Below are 13917 nucleotides of genomic sequence, written 5' to 3'. Positions count from 1 at the left end.
ACCTAAGCTGATAACAGGAGCTTTGATGGGGAGCTCCATATCACTATCCTCAAACCCAGCGTAAAATGAATTTAGCTCCTGCTGCTACAATAATTCTGTATATTCTATGTATTATTTATTTGACTGTATTACTGTTATGGTGCTTATATTTATGTTTACTTTTTCTACTTATTACACTGTATTGTTGATGTTGGTAGATGTTGTTGAGCTGCTCTGCCTCAAGCATTTTGTCTGTTCCTTGTCGATGATGTCATGACAAACAAACTTGAAACTTGAACTTGAGAAGAGAGGGAGAGGCAGAGACTGTCATAGCCAGACTTACTCTACCTGTTGAAATAAGTGGGTTGATCCAGGTCAAGATCCAAAACAGATGATCACATACATACATACATACATACATACATATTCACACACACATACTCACCCACACAGAGGTCTTTAAATTGGTGCATATATCCAGTTGTAAGTGTGTCAGTACTGTCCAGGCCAGTGTGTTAGTGTGTGTGTGTGTGTGTGTGTGTGAGACAGAGAGAGTGCGACAGCAGCAGCCACTCCTCCAGGGCCTCATCCTGGAGGCAGGTCCTCTGAGGCAAAGTACACACACAGGCCAATAACACACCCACACCCTGAGTCAGGTGCATAGGTCAGAATTCTGTGCTGATGCAGGCTGGGCATGTCTCCTCCAATCAGCACTCTGGAATAAATAAAGCCTTTCTCTGAGTGGAGAAACCACAGCATCAGCTGTGACGTGTGTCATTTAATACATCAATGAAACGATGATTAATTACTATTACGATTGCAATTGATTAGCAATTGATACTGATGGCAATTGATTAGTAATTGATACTGAATTGTTTTAGTGTTGATAGGTAACAACTAAATATTTCTATCATACATCCTGATGGGAATAGTGATGAGTAGTTATTATAATATATTATAAATAAATGACGCATTGGTGTTCCAGTAGTCGGACCGGTTATAGGCTACTTCCCTTTGTCTTTCTCTCCCTCCAAAGGTATTTGTTTTGTTTCAGGCCAAGCTGCTGGTTCCGTTCCCACACTTGGCCTGTGCCCCAACCTTCAGCATTGTATCACATGTTGACCTCGAGATGGGCACCAGCAGGCCATGTGACAAGGCAGACAGCGAGAGAGGGGCTGAGTGAGGTCATTCCATTTGTGGTACTTTGGCTGTACAAAAGCTGCTGTATGTGCAACTCTCTCCCTCGTACTCAACCTGAGAAAGACTCTTGTGATCTGATTTCCTCTTTTTTGATTTCACACATCATACCTGAATCCAATCATTTCCAACCGTCATGGGTGTTAGTGCTGTAGTGTCACAACATGGAAGTGCTCTCCGAAGAGCCAGCGCCAAGGACATGAATCATACAGTTTCAAAACCCCTTAAATCTCTCAAAGTTTCCTCACACCTGTGAAACATCCATTGTGGACACACACACACACACACACACTCTTTCGGCCTGTCTACCAAAATAGGTAATTTCATCATATTTTGAAGTCTTTAAAAACAGAATGGATCATAACAACATTGTTGAAAGCTGATTGGTCGATTGTTGGACCTAAATTGTATTTAAAAAGGACTTTCTACCGATGCCAAGTTACAATCCAGCTGCAGTGTCTCCATTTTGAAAATATCTTTCGTCTTCAACAGGTAAGATTTTCAAAGATGAAACATTATTTTTTTTTAACAAGTTTAGGTGACTGCAGACAGATCTAAGTGTGCTTCTTCTCTTGACAGGAGCCGTCGACAACCATGAAACTTCTCTTCCTAGTGATGAGTCTGTTAGGGCTGTGTTCTACCATTCCTGTGAGTACTGTATAGACCAGGGGAGGCTGGTGGAGGTAGACATCGGAGGACGGGCTCATTGTAATGCATGGGATGGAAAAAGGAATGTGTTTGATACCATTTCCTCTTTCCATTCCATGCATTACAAGAAGCCTTTCCTCTGATCTTTACCAGATTTTCAGCCTCCACTGGTATAATCCCCCAAAACATATTTAGATTCTGAAATTGCCTTAGATTTGAGAACTGCAGCATGTGTAAACAAATAGCGCAGTACTAGAAAGCCCAGCAGTAGAAATTGTTCAGGCTTGTTCACTTGTTCAATTGTCATGACATCATATACAAGTAAAAAGCTATCGCTAATGTTTTTTTGTCTGTAACGTACCCCAGGAAGACCTTGTTGTTGCTTAGGCAGCAGCTAATGGGTATTATACAATTATTGCACTCCTTGTTTCTACGAACATTTTGTATGTTGATTGTATAAAACAAACTGGTTGTTGATTGAATTAACTTTTAGTTGTTGGTTTGCTTGTGTACAGGTGTCTGAAGAGGAGCATGATCGAGTGGAACGCTCAGCAAGTGATGAGGTCAGAGTTTACCCTCGCCACTGTACCCTTTTTATTTACTGAACTTATACAACTCTTCATTTATTCTCCCTTTCTAGAAGGAAAACATATGCACATCCAACAGGTGCTGCACAGAAAACACTCGTGTAATGGAAAAAAGACGAGTGGTATTGTCTGTGATATTCTCCTGTTGGGATTTAGTTTGACACACAAACGGATAGCATTTCTATCCTACTGAGATCTTCCTCAGGTCAAGGTATTCAACCCTAACCATTTCTCTTTCTCTCTCTACCCCTGTCCCTCTCTCTCTCTCTCTCTCTCTCTCAGGGGTTCCGGGGGTTCGGAGGGTTCAGAGGATTCGGAGGATTCGGAGGGTTTGGAGGGTTCGGAGGAGGTTTCTCCCCCTATCTCCCACAGCAGCCTCAGTACCGCCCCTCTTTCATGCCCTACCCAGTCCCCTCATACATGCCCTATGCCCCGCCCCTCCAGCCCAACTCCAACTCCAACTCCAACTCCGCCCTCCTCACTCTTCTGCCCTTCCTATTGACCAACCTAGCTGCGACCCCTGCTGCGACCCCAGCTGCGACCCCAGCAGCGGACGCGGCCGCAGCAGAATAATGAGATGGCTGATTATTATAATCAATAAATGAATTGAAATAAAAAAAGAGCTGTTCTTGTCTATATTTGTTGTATTGTGTGGGGTTTCCTATTGGTTGAATGTGAGTACACTCTTGTGTAGGACACGTGGGTGTCACCTTTTGGATAAACAGTTTCCAAATCAGACATTTCAGAGTTTCCTATTTCTGAGAAGCACATGAACACAGCATCAGTGCTTGTCAGAGTTGGGTTGAATTCCATTTCAATTGATGTCTTCTCTAATATGGTGAGGTTGCCATGACACTAATCACATGTGGAATGGGGCAAAAGAGAAGCAACAACAATAAGGATGTCTGTTCAATTATAAATCCACCTTCCTCAAAGAGACCTCACGGATTCAATCCAGGAAGAGATATTAAACTTCTTTAATATGGGGAGGAAGCCCAGAAATAACACTCTAAAGTGAACAAATATGAAATCATGAAGTTAAAAGGGTTAAAGGGATGTTTCTGGGTTTTTTAACCATATCTACTGTATGTATTCTACTCACCAGCAGTGCTGTCGATCCATGGGTACTGTTTTTTAACCTGTCTGTCCTCTCACTCATATAGAGCTCCTTCACCCGATAGCATTTCCTCATGAACCACAATGCTACTGCAAGTACACAGGGCAACACGTTCAGTCTGTCCAAAAAGCACCCAAATAAACTGCTAAATAAATCCTTAATAAATCCTGCTAATAAAATATATATTAAAAAAACTATAAAAAAAACTAGCCTACTGGCATTACGACTGCCAATGGCCCCTGGTGTGAGCATTGATTATTTTGTCTTATGATGACTGTTGGATAGATGATTCACTTACTTAAACAAATGTATTTGTTGTACGTCGCTTTGGATAAAGGCGTCTGCTAAATGCCATGAATGTCAAATGTAATGTAAATGTAAACTCCACATGACACTTGCAACTAATAATAAAACTGCGGCATACCATCGAAGATAATTAGATTTTCAATACCATCATTTTGAAATCAAATTTAACGTTCAATCCATTACTTGTGGTGGAACTTTTTTTTCTTTTCTTTTTTTAGTACTCATGACTGTGTCCCTCCACGTAGCAGCAGCGGAGGGATACGTTGTGCCCTGCGATACAGTCTCAGTCTACAACGTATCCCTACGCAGCTGCTGGGGGGCATGAAGTTCTTATGGGTGTTCTTGGGGACCCCCAAGGATGTGAGAAAGAATTAGGGGGGGGTAGTAGACAAGGTGTCGGCCATGTGTCCTTCAGGGGGAGGAAGGCTTGGCCTCCTCCACTCTGGCATAGGCTCGTCATGTTGGAGCCCCCCCATTTTGTCCTTTCAGACACCACAGCTGGGGGTCTTTGCACAAGAAGGAGCTGTATGTCGTGACAGTCAAGGCTGTACACAAAGATGCTTTGAGTGGTAAAAAGGCTTTGAGGTGGTCGGGACGTTTGGGGTCTGACACCACCCTGGAAGGATACTGACCCCTAACGAGCGGCGTGGCCTGGGCTTAATTGGTCTTAAGACCCTTCAAGTCTCAAATTGGTCAATACAGACGCCAATAGACAGACATGCACATGAACGCACACTCTCACACATCCAATACGCACTCACACACACGCACACTCACACCCATGCACACATAGACTCAACACACATGGTGAGCGATATCACACCACCTTATGTTCCAGAATCTAGCTGACAGTCTACTCATGATGATGTCATCGCCATTCTGGAGCAAACAGGACAAACAACACTTTTCAGTCAGGCTTTACATCCAACAGGGCCGACCTGAACCATGCCGCGCTGGCCCGGATAGTTTCCTTTCACACCGTCACCTTTCCAACACTGTTTCAGTAACTGTGATTGGTTCTGAAATATTGTTTTCCTTGCCCGCTGTCTTGGACCAGGTCTGTCTTGGAAAAAGAGATTTCATCTCCATGAGACTAACCTGGATAGATAGAGGTTACATAACACACAAGCTAGTCGATGTGTAGCCCAGCCCACTTCAGCTCAGGTCAGCTCGGTTCGGCTCTGTAGTGTGAACGTTAGGGTTTAGTCCTAGTCTGGAGGCAGAGTTCAGCTACAGTCTGTTAGCCTAGTGGGGTCTCTGTCCCCTGCCCCCCACCCCCCTCGCTGCTTACTCGCTCTTCGGGACTTCTCCTTGTCTTCACATGCCTCTTTCTCTGCAATTCGACACACACATAATTGATACTGAATTGTTTTAGTGTTGATAGGTAACAACTAAATATTTCTATCATACATCCTGATGGGAATAGTGATGAGTAGTTATTATAATATATTATAAATAAATGACGCATTGGTGTTCCAGTAGTCGGACCGGTTATAGGCTACTTCCCTTTGTCTTTCTCTCCCTCCAAAGGTATTTGTTTTGTTTCAGGCCAAGCTGCTGGTTCCGTTCCCACACTTGGCCTGTGCCCCAACCTTCAGCATTGTATCACATGTTGACCTCGAGATGGGCACCAGCAGGCCATGTGACAAGGCAGACAGCGAGAGAGGGGCTGAGTGAGGTCATTCCATTTGTGGTACTTTGGCTGTACAAAAGCTGCTGTATGTGCAACTCTCTCCCTCGTACTCAACCTGAGAAAGACTCTTGTGATCTGATTTCCTCTTTTTTGATTTCACACATCATACCTGAATCCAATCATTTCCAACCGTCATGGGTGTTAGTGCTGTAGTGTCACAACATGGAAGTGCTCTCCGAAGAGCCAGCGCCAAGGACATGAATCATACAGTTTCAAAACCCCTTAAATCTCTCAAAGTTTCCTCACACCTGTGAAACATCCATTGTGGACACACACACACACACACACACTCTTTCGGCCTGTCTACCAAAATAGGTAATTTCATCATATTTTGAAGTCTTTAAAAACAGAATGGATCATAACAACATTGTTGAAAGCTGATTGGTCGATTGTTGGACCTAAATTGTATTTAAAAAGGACTTTCTACCGATGCCAAGTTACAATCCAGCTGCAGTGTCTCCATTTTGAAAATATCTTTCGTCTTCAACAGGTAAGATTTTCAAAGATGAAACATTATTTTTTTTTAACAAGTTTAGGTGACTGCAGACAGATCTAAGTGTGCTTCTTCTCTTGACAGGAGCCGTCGACAACCATGAAACTTCTCTTCCTAGTGATGAGTCTGTTAGGGCTGTGTTCTACCATTCCTGTGAGTACTGTATAGACCAGGGGAGGCTGGTGGAGGTAGACATCGGAGGACGGGCTCATTGTAATGCATGGGATGGAAAAAGGAATGTGTTTGATACCATTTCCTCTTTCCATTCCATGCATTACAAGAAGCCTTTCCTCTGATCTTTACCAGATTTTCAGCCTCCACTGGTATAATCCCCCAAAACATATTTAGATTCTGAAATTGCCTTAGATTTGAGAACTGCAGCATGTGTAAACAAATAGCGCAGTACTAGAAAGCCCAGCAGTAGAAATTGTTCAGGCTTGTTCACTTGTTCAAATTCACGTTTATTAGTCATGACATCATATACAAGTAAAAAGCTATCGCTAATGTTTTTTTGTCTGTAACGTACCCCAGGAAGACCTTGTTGTTGCTTAGGCAGCAGCTAATGGGTATTATACAATTATTGCACTCCTTGTTTCTACGAACATTTTGTATGTTGATTGTGTAAAACAAACTGGTTGTTGATTGAATTAACTTTTAGTTGTTGGTTTGCTTGTGTACAGGTGTCTCAAGAGGAGCATGATCGAGTGGAACGCTCAGCAAGTGATGAGGTCAGAGTTTACCTTCGCCACTGTACCCTTTTTATTTACTGAACTTATACGACTCTTCATTTATTCTCCCTTTCTAGAAGGAAAACATATGCACATCCAACAGGTGCTGCACAGAAAACACTTGTGTAATGGAAAAAAGACGAGTGGTATTGTCTGTGATATTCTCCTGTTGGGATTTAGTTTGACACACAAACGGATAGCATTTCTATCCTACTGAGATCTTCCTCAGGTCAAGGTATTCAACCCTAACCATTTCTCTTTCTCTCTCTACCCCTGTCCCTCTCTCTCTCTCTCTCTCTCTCTCTCTCTCAGGGGTTCCGGGGGTCCGGAGGGTTCAGAGGATTCGGAGGATTCGGAGGGTTTGGAGGGTTCGGAGGAGGTTTCTCCCCCTATCTCCCACAGCAGCCTCAGTACCGCCCCTCTTTCATGCCCTACCCAGTCCCCTCATACATGCCCTATGCCCCGCCCCTCCAGCCCAACTCCAACTCCAACTCCAACTCCGCCCTCCTCACTCTTCTGCCCTTCCTATTGACCAACCTAGCTGCGACCCCTGCTGCGACCCCAGCTGTGGCCGCAGCAGCGGCCGCAGAAGGGGACGCAGCAGCGGCAGCAGAATAATGAGATGGCTGATTATTATAATCAATAAATGAATTGAAATAAAAAAAGAGCTGTTCTTGTCTATATTTGTTGTATTGTGTGGGGTTTCCTATTGGTTGAATGTGAGTACACTCTTGTGTAGGACACGTGGGTGTCACCTTTTGGATAAACAGTTTCCAAATCAGACATTTCAGAGTTTCCTATTTCTGAGAAGCACATGAACACAGCATCAGTGCTTGTCAGAGTTGGGTTGAATTCCATTTCAATTGATGTCTTCTCTAATATGGTGAGGTTGCCATGACACTAATCACATGTGGAATGGGGCAAAAGAGAAGCAACAACAATAAGGATGTCTGTTCAATTATAAATCCACCTTCCTCAAAGAGACCTCACGGATTCAATCCAGGAAGAGATATTAAACTTCTTTAATATGGGGAGGAAGCCCAGAAATAACACTCTAAAGTGAACAAATATGAAATCATGAAGTTAAAAGGGTTAAAGGGATGTTTCTGGGTTTTTTAACCATATCTACTGTATGTATTCTACTCACCAGCAGTGCTGTCGATCCATGGGTACTGTTTTTTAACCTGTCTGTCCTCTCACTCATATAGTGCTCCTTCACCCGATAGCATTTCCTCATGAACCACAATGCTACTGCAAGTACACAGGGCAACACGTTCAGTCTGTCCAAAAAGCACCCAAATAAACTGCTAAATAAATCCTTAATAAATCCTGCTAATAAAAAAACTATAAAAAAAACTAGCCTACTGGCATTACGACTGCCAATGGCCCCTGGTGTGAGCATTGATTATTTTGTCTTATGATGACTGTTGGATAGATGATTCACTTACTTAAACAAATGTATTTGTTGTACGTCGCTTTGGATAAAGGCGTCTGCTAAATGCCATGAATGTCAAATGTAATGTAAATGTAAACTCCACATGACACTTGCAACTAATAATAAAACTGCGGCATACCATCGAAGATAATTAGATTTTCAATACCATCATTTTGAAATCAAATTTAACGTTCCATTACTTGTGGTGGAACTTTTTTTTCTTTTCTTTTTTTAGTACTCATGACTGTGTCCCTCCACGTAGCAGCAGCGGAGGGATACGTTGTGCCCTGCGATACAGTCTCAGTCTACAACGTATCCCTACGCAGCTGCTGGGGGGCATGAAGTTCTTATGGGTGTTCTTGGGGACCCCCAAGGATGTGAGAAAGAATTAGGGGGGGGTAGTGGACAAGGTGTCGGCCATGTGTCCTTCAGGGGGAGGAAGGCTTGGCCTCCTCCACTCTGGCATAGGCTCGTCATGTTGGAGCCCCCCCATTTTGTCCTTTCAGACACCACAGCTGGGGGTCTTTGCACAAGAAGGAGCTGTATGTCGTGACAGTCAAGGCTGTACACAAAGATGCTTTGAGTGGTAAAAAGGCTTTGAGGTGGTCAGGACGTTTGGGGTCTGACACCACCCTGGAAGTGCTCACACACACACAGACACCGTCTGTGTGTGTGTGTGTGTGTGTGTGTGGGGGGGGGGGGGGGTTTAGCAATCTGCAAGAGCAGACAGCATAATGTTCTGGTGGCGGGGTCAATGGTCATGTTGATTGTATTGTAAGTTTTGCCTATTGGTTGTACTTGTGTGATTATGTGGTTGATTATGGTGGTTGGTGCCAATAAAGTTTTTTTTAGAATTAAAAATCTCTCTCTCTCTGTGACATGTTAAAGCTCGTTTCGTCTCCGGCTCCCGGAAGTTCTGCTGTAGGGAATGAGATTGAGATTGATGTTGAGATTGAGATTGAGATTGAGGTTGAGATTGAGATTGTACGATGGTGTGTTTTTATTTTAGCATCAAGCTGTTAAACTGTCTCCAGTTCTGACCATACAAGCCTATGGTCTTTGATTATAAATTCTAAGATTATTGACTTTGATATTGAGGAAAATAGAGAGGACCCAACCACATATTCGATTTGAAGATGTTACACTGCAGGTAGCCCTGTAGAAATGCAGCATTTCGATCTTCAGCCGTGAGTGACACTGTGTGTGTGTGTGTGTGTGTGTGTGTGTGTGTGTGTGTGTTATCGGCCTGTATAAGTGGTTGGCATGTGTGTACTTTGCTTCAGGATATGCCAACCACTTATACAGGCCAATAACACGCGCACACACACACACACACCCTGAGTTACAGTGTCAGGTTCATAGGTCAGAATTCCGTGCTGACGCAGTCTGGGTTCAACTAATCAGTCTGGGCATAACTCCCTCCAATCAGCACTCTTATTCACAGAATGAATAAGACGTTTCTCTGGTTGGAGAAACCACAGCCGTATCTCAAACCAAAAAGTATATCCTAGAAAGATTTGTTTTGTCTCAGGCCAAGCTGCTGGTGCCTTTCCCATACTTCTGACCTTGGGATGGGCACGGCAGCCCATTTGAGGCAGAGAGCGAGATAGTGGCTGAGCGAGGTCATTACATTTGACCTCGCCGCCCCCCCCCCCCCCCCCCGAGACAACACACCACCCCGCCCCCCTGGATTTTGTATTCCACATGACTACCCTGTTGTGTTTTTCTTTATTCAATCATTCGTAATGGTGTAGTCACAACACGTAACTGCCCACCACAAACCCAGAGACAGGGACATGATTCACACCATTTCAAAATGGCTCAAATGTCTAAAAGTTTCCTCACACCATTGAGACACACACACACACAGATTATTTAGGATTATCCACCAAATAGGTAATTTCATCATATTTTGAAATCTTAAAAACATGGGTCATTGTTGAAAGCTGATTGGTCGATTGTTGGACCTAAATTGTATTAAAAAAGCACCTTCGACCAGTGCCAAGTTACAATCCAGCCACAGTGTCTCCATTTTGAAAAAATTCTCCAGCAGGTAAGAATCACATAAAACATGACTTGTGTCCACGTCTAGGTGAGTGCAGACATCTAAGTGTGTTTCTTCTCTTGACAGGACCCAATGACAACCATGAAACTTCTCTTCCTAGTGATAAGTCTGATAGGACTGTGTTCTACCATTCCTGTGAGTACTGTATACACACAAACATGTTTTAGATTCTGCAACTGTCCTAGATTTCATGAATCTATCTTCTGAATTATTTAAAATGAATGATTTCAATCCTTCAAACACTGTCCAATAATCAAGCTACAGTTGCTATTGCATGTCTTTACATCTGGTTTTTGTGGACCTCAGGAAGACTAGTTGTCTCTTAGCTGTTTTACGAACAGTTTGTATGTTGATTTGACAAATCAAATTGGTTGTTTATGAACTTTATTTGTTGGTTTATGTGTACAGGTGTCTGAAGAGGAACGCTTAGCAAGTGATCAGGTCAGAGTTTATCCTCACCACTGTACCCTTTTATTAATTCACAATAATGCCAGAGAGGCTGTGATTCATGGTGAATATTGTTAGGCACGAGTGCAGGCACAAACCCCTACCAAGTGACAATACTGACCATAACTCACAGCCTCAAGTGCATTACTGCCTTTATAAAACGGTTACACAACAAATCCGAAAATTGTGACAGGAAAACAATGCTTTAAGTATTTATTTTGTGATAGATTGTGGTGGTTTATGCCCTCCACGGAGAAATATAGTTCCCTAAACTACAAACGTTGAAACGGGAACATGATACTGCAAATCTACTGCGGAGTAGGAATATCATAATAGGTGATTTAAAACATGACATTATCGTTATTGATTCACGGCTTTGTGCACCTCTCAGCCAATCACAATGCTTGTTTTCATCAACCCATTGTTTAACTGAACTTATATGACTCTATTCATTTATTCAACACCCTCATCAACATCGAGAAGGAAAACATATGCACATCCAACAGGTGCTGCACAGAAAACACTAATGGAAGAAAGAAAAGAGTGGTATTGTCAAACTGTCTCTCATTGAGATTTAGTTTGACACACAAACAAATTACAGAGCTATTGGGATCTTCCTCAAGGTATTCAAGCCTAACCCCCCTCTCTCTCTCTCTCTCTCTCTCTCTCTCTCTCTCTCTCTCTCTCTATTCCCTCTCTCTCTCTCAGGGGTTCGGAGGGTTCGGAGGTGGGTTCGGAGATGGGTTCGGAGGAGGGTTCGGAGGAGGTTACGGAGGAGGGTACGGAGGAGGTTACGGAGGAGGGTACGGAGGAGGTTTCTCCCCCTATCAGTACTTCCCCAATGCCCCGCCCACTCAGCCCGACTCTGACTCCATCCTACTGGCTCTGCTGCCCTTCCTATTGGCCAGACTAGCCGCCACCCCAGCTGCGACCCCTGCTGCGACCACTGCTGCAGCGGAGTGACTAATTAGCCATTAATAAGGGCTAACTATTATATCAAATAAAAAAAGAGCTGTTCTTGTTTATATTTGTTGTATTGTGTGGAGCTTCCTATTGGTTGAATGTGAGTACACTCTTGTGTAGGACACGTGGGTATCATCATTGGATAAATAGTTTCCAAGTCAGACATTTCAGACTTTCCTATTTCTGAGAAGCACACGAACACAGCATCAGTGCTTGTCAGAGTTGGGTTCAATTCTAGTTCAATACATTTGTATCCAGGATGAGATACAAAGCTTATCTGGGGAGGAAGCCCAGAAATAACACTCTAAAGTAAACAAATATGAAGTCAATAAACCTTCTTAAAGGTACAATATTTAACATTCAAGCTTTCTAATGGTCCTAATGACTGCGGTAAATCGGCGGTGATCAGGGAATAAGATCCCTTGAAAGAAATGTTCATTGTTTTGGTTCTGAAAAAGCGCTTTCTAAAATTGAGTCTCTAGGGGTAACACAGGTTTGTTTACAATTGGCAAGGGGTGTTCTAGGGGGAGTCGACTCTGGGGCACATGCGACATATCCCGATGGTTCTGGCTTGAGAGTGTGTAAAACTGTGCAGAAGAAGGCTTGACATCGAAGCGAGTCCATAGTGAACATGCTGATTATGCATTAAACCATCATTTATGTTTCTATTTGAGAGTGCTGGCTGTATGATTGACTTGCAGACCTTTCCCCCTGGAGCTTTCATGAAGATACAAAACATTCTTCTCTGGTGGTTCCTAAGAAATGTTTGAAAGGGTTTCAGTTGGTCACAACCAGTGGAGGCTGGTGGAGGTAGAAATTGTAGGACAGGCTCATTGTAATGCATGGAATGGAATGACGAATGGTTTCAAACAAACCAGTGGAGGCTGGTGGGGGTAGAAATCGGAGGATGGGCTCATTGTAATGCACAGGCTGGAAAGAGGAATGGTATCAAACACATGTGCATTACAATGAGCCCTGGTCACAACATATTGTCTTTCAAAACATGGACAACGTAACAGACAAGCTACCATGATTTCTTTGCTAAACATTCAGTGAGTGACAAAGTTAAACTTTAATATCACACATTGACGTTCTTCATGCAAAGTCATCCCAGGCCATCACTGATACTCCATTTTGGATTAGTTGCGATCTAGTTTTTTTGTCTAATTTGTTTGCCTGTTTTGCAATGTCCATGTTGCATGCTAAGCCCAGACAACACCCTTCATTGCAACACATAAAGGATTTTTAATCAAGGACTGTGATTGGGTGATGAAGACTATATATTGTGTTACATTAACAAGTAAATTATTGCATATACCTGCTACGTTGACACTGAGAAGGCTGTTGTACCTCGAGCTACGTTAAGGTATGCCATCTTTGTTCTAATAATTGTAATACCATTGTTGGCTCCTAAAATGTGTATATTTATATGTATATAGTTCACTGTTATTTGTTTGTGATATATGGATGAAATTAATCATAATACTATTTTTCAGATGCAGACTTTTGGCATGAAGGTTGTTGCTCTTCTTGGGTTCATGATGCTTTTCTCTGCTGTTTCGGTAAGTCAGCCCTGTGGCTCCCAGTAAAGTTCAAAGTTCTAAAGCTTTATTGTCCATTTATATGGTACATTTTTAAATTTGTATTCAGCTTCCATGGCTTATATGAAATACTCGTCTAAAAAGATTGTATGGTTTGGATATCAAAGCCTTTATTAGCATTTATAGCATTTATTTCAATGCATGTACGTTCTTTTTGTCATCGTCATACTGTTGTTTTTGAAGGCTGAGCATGACCACATCATTGAGAAGCGTTCTTCAAGTTCGGAGGAAGTATCCGTGAGTATTAAGATTGCGCTCGATACAGCAGAGAAATGATCCACATCAATATCAGTCTATACTCTCATTCATCAGCGTCTCACACAAACTTCACTTTTGATGATCTAAAACCCATCATTCTCTCAACCAATGACGTGAATGTTCAAACATTTTCTAGCAGTAGACACAGGGACGTTGCAACTGTGATTCAGTGAAGGCTGGTGGAGGCAGAGATCAGAGCATGTGCATGGAACGGAATGAGGAATGGTATCAAACGTGTGTTTGATACCCTTCCTCATTCTGTTCCCATGCATTACAATGAGCCTGTCCTCCGATTTCTACCTCCACCAAGCCTCCCTTGCTTTGATTAGTAGCCTTGTCACACTCCTGAGCCAAGTCAAGCTGAGCTGAGCTGTATTGTGCTGGCCTGGTTACACAGCCA

General features: G+C 42.9%; 1 protein-coding gene and 1 long non-coding RNA gene across 2 annotated transcripts; both read left to right on the top strand.

Moving 5' to 3' along the window:
• Positions 1 to 1458: 1458 nt before the first annotated feature.
• Positions 1459 to 2984, top strand: LOC310821008 (uncharacterized protein; the record flags this gene model as incomplete). The annotated part of the gene is made up of 4 exons (XM_083692852.1): positions 1459 to 1668; positions 1756 to 1824; positions 2340 to 2387; positions 2694 to 2984. The coding sequence occupies exons 2-4, from the start codon at positions 1771 to 1773 to the stop codon at positions 2982 to 2984; spliced, it is 393 nt and encodes a 130-aa protein (XP_083548978.1). The 5' UTR covers positions 1459 to 1668; positions 1756 to 1770.
• Positions 2985 to 12978: 9994 nt separating this feature from the next.
• Positions 12979 to 13491, top strand: LOC310821134. Its single transcript, XR_014554857.1, has 3 exons — positions 12979 to 13024; positions 13155 to 13220; positions 13443 to 13491. It is a non-coding gene; the product is annotated as an uncharacterized lncRNA (long non-coding RNA).
• The last annotated feature ends 426 nt before the right edge of the window (positions 13492 to 13917 follow it).

This window comes from Argentina silus (genome assembly GCF_951799395.1).
Source record: "Argentina silus genome assembly, chromosome: 21".
NCBI classification, from domain to species: Eukaryota; Metazoa; Chordata; class Actinopteri; order Argentiniformes; family Argentinidae; genus Argentina; species Argentina silus.
The sequence above is the reverse complement of the archived record's forward strand: the minus strand, read 5'-3'. Positions and strand labels throughout refer to the sequence as shown.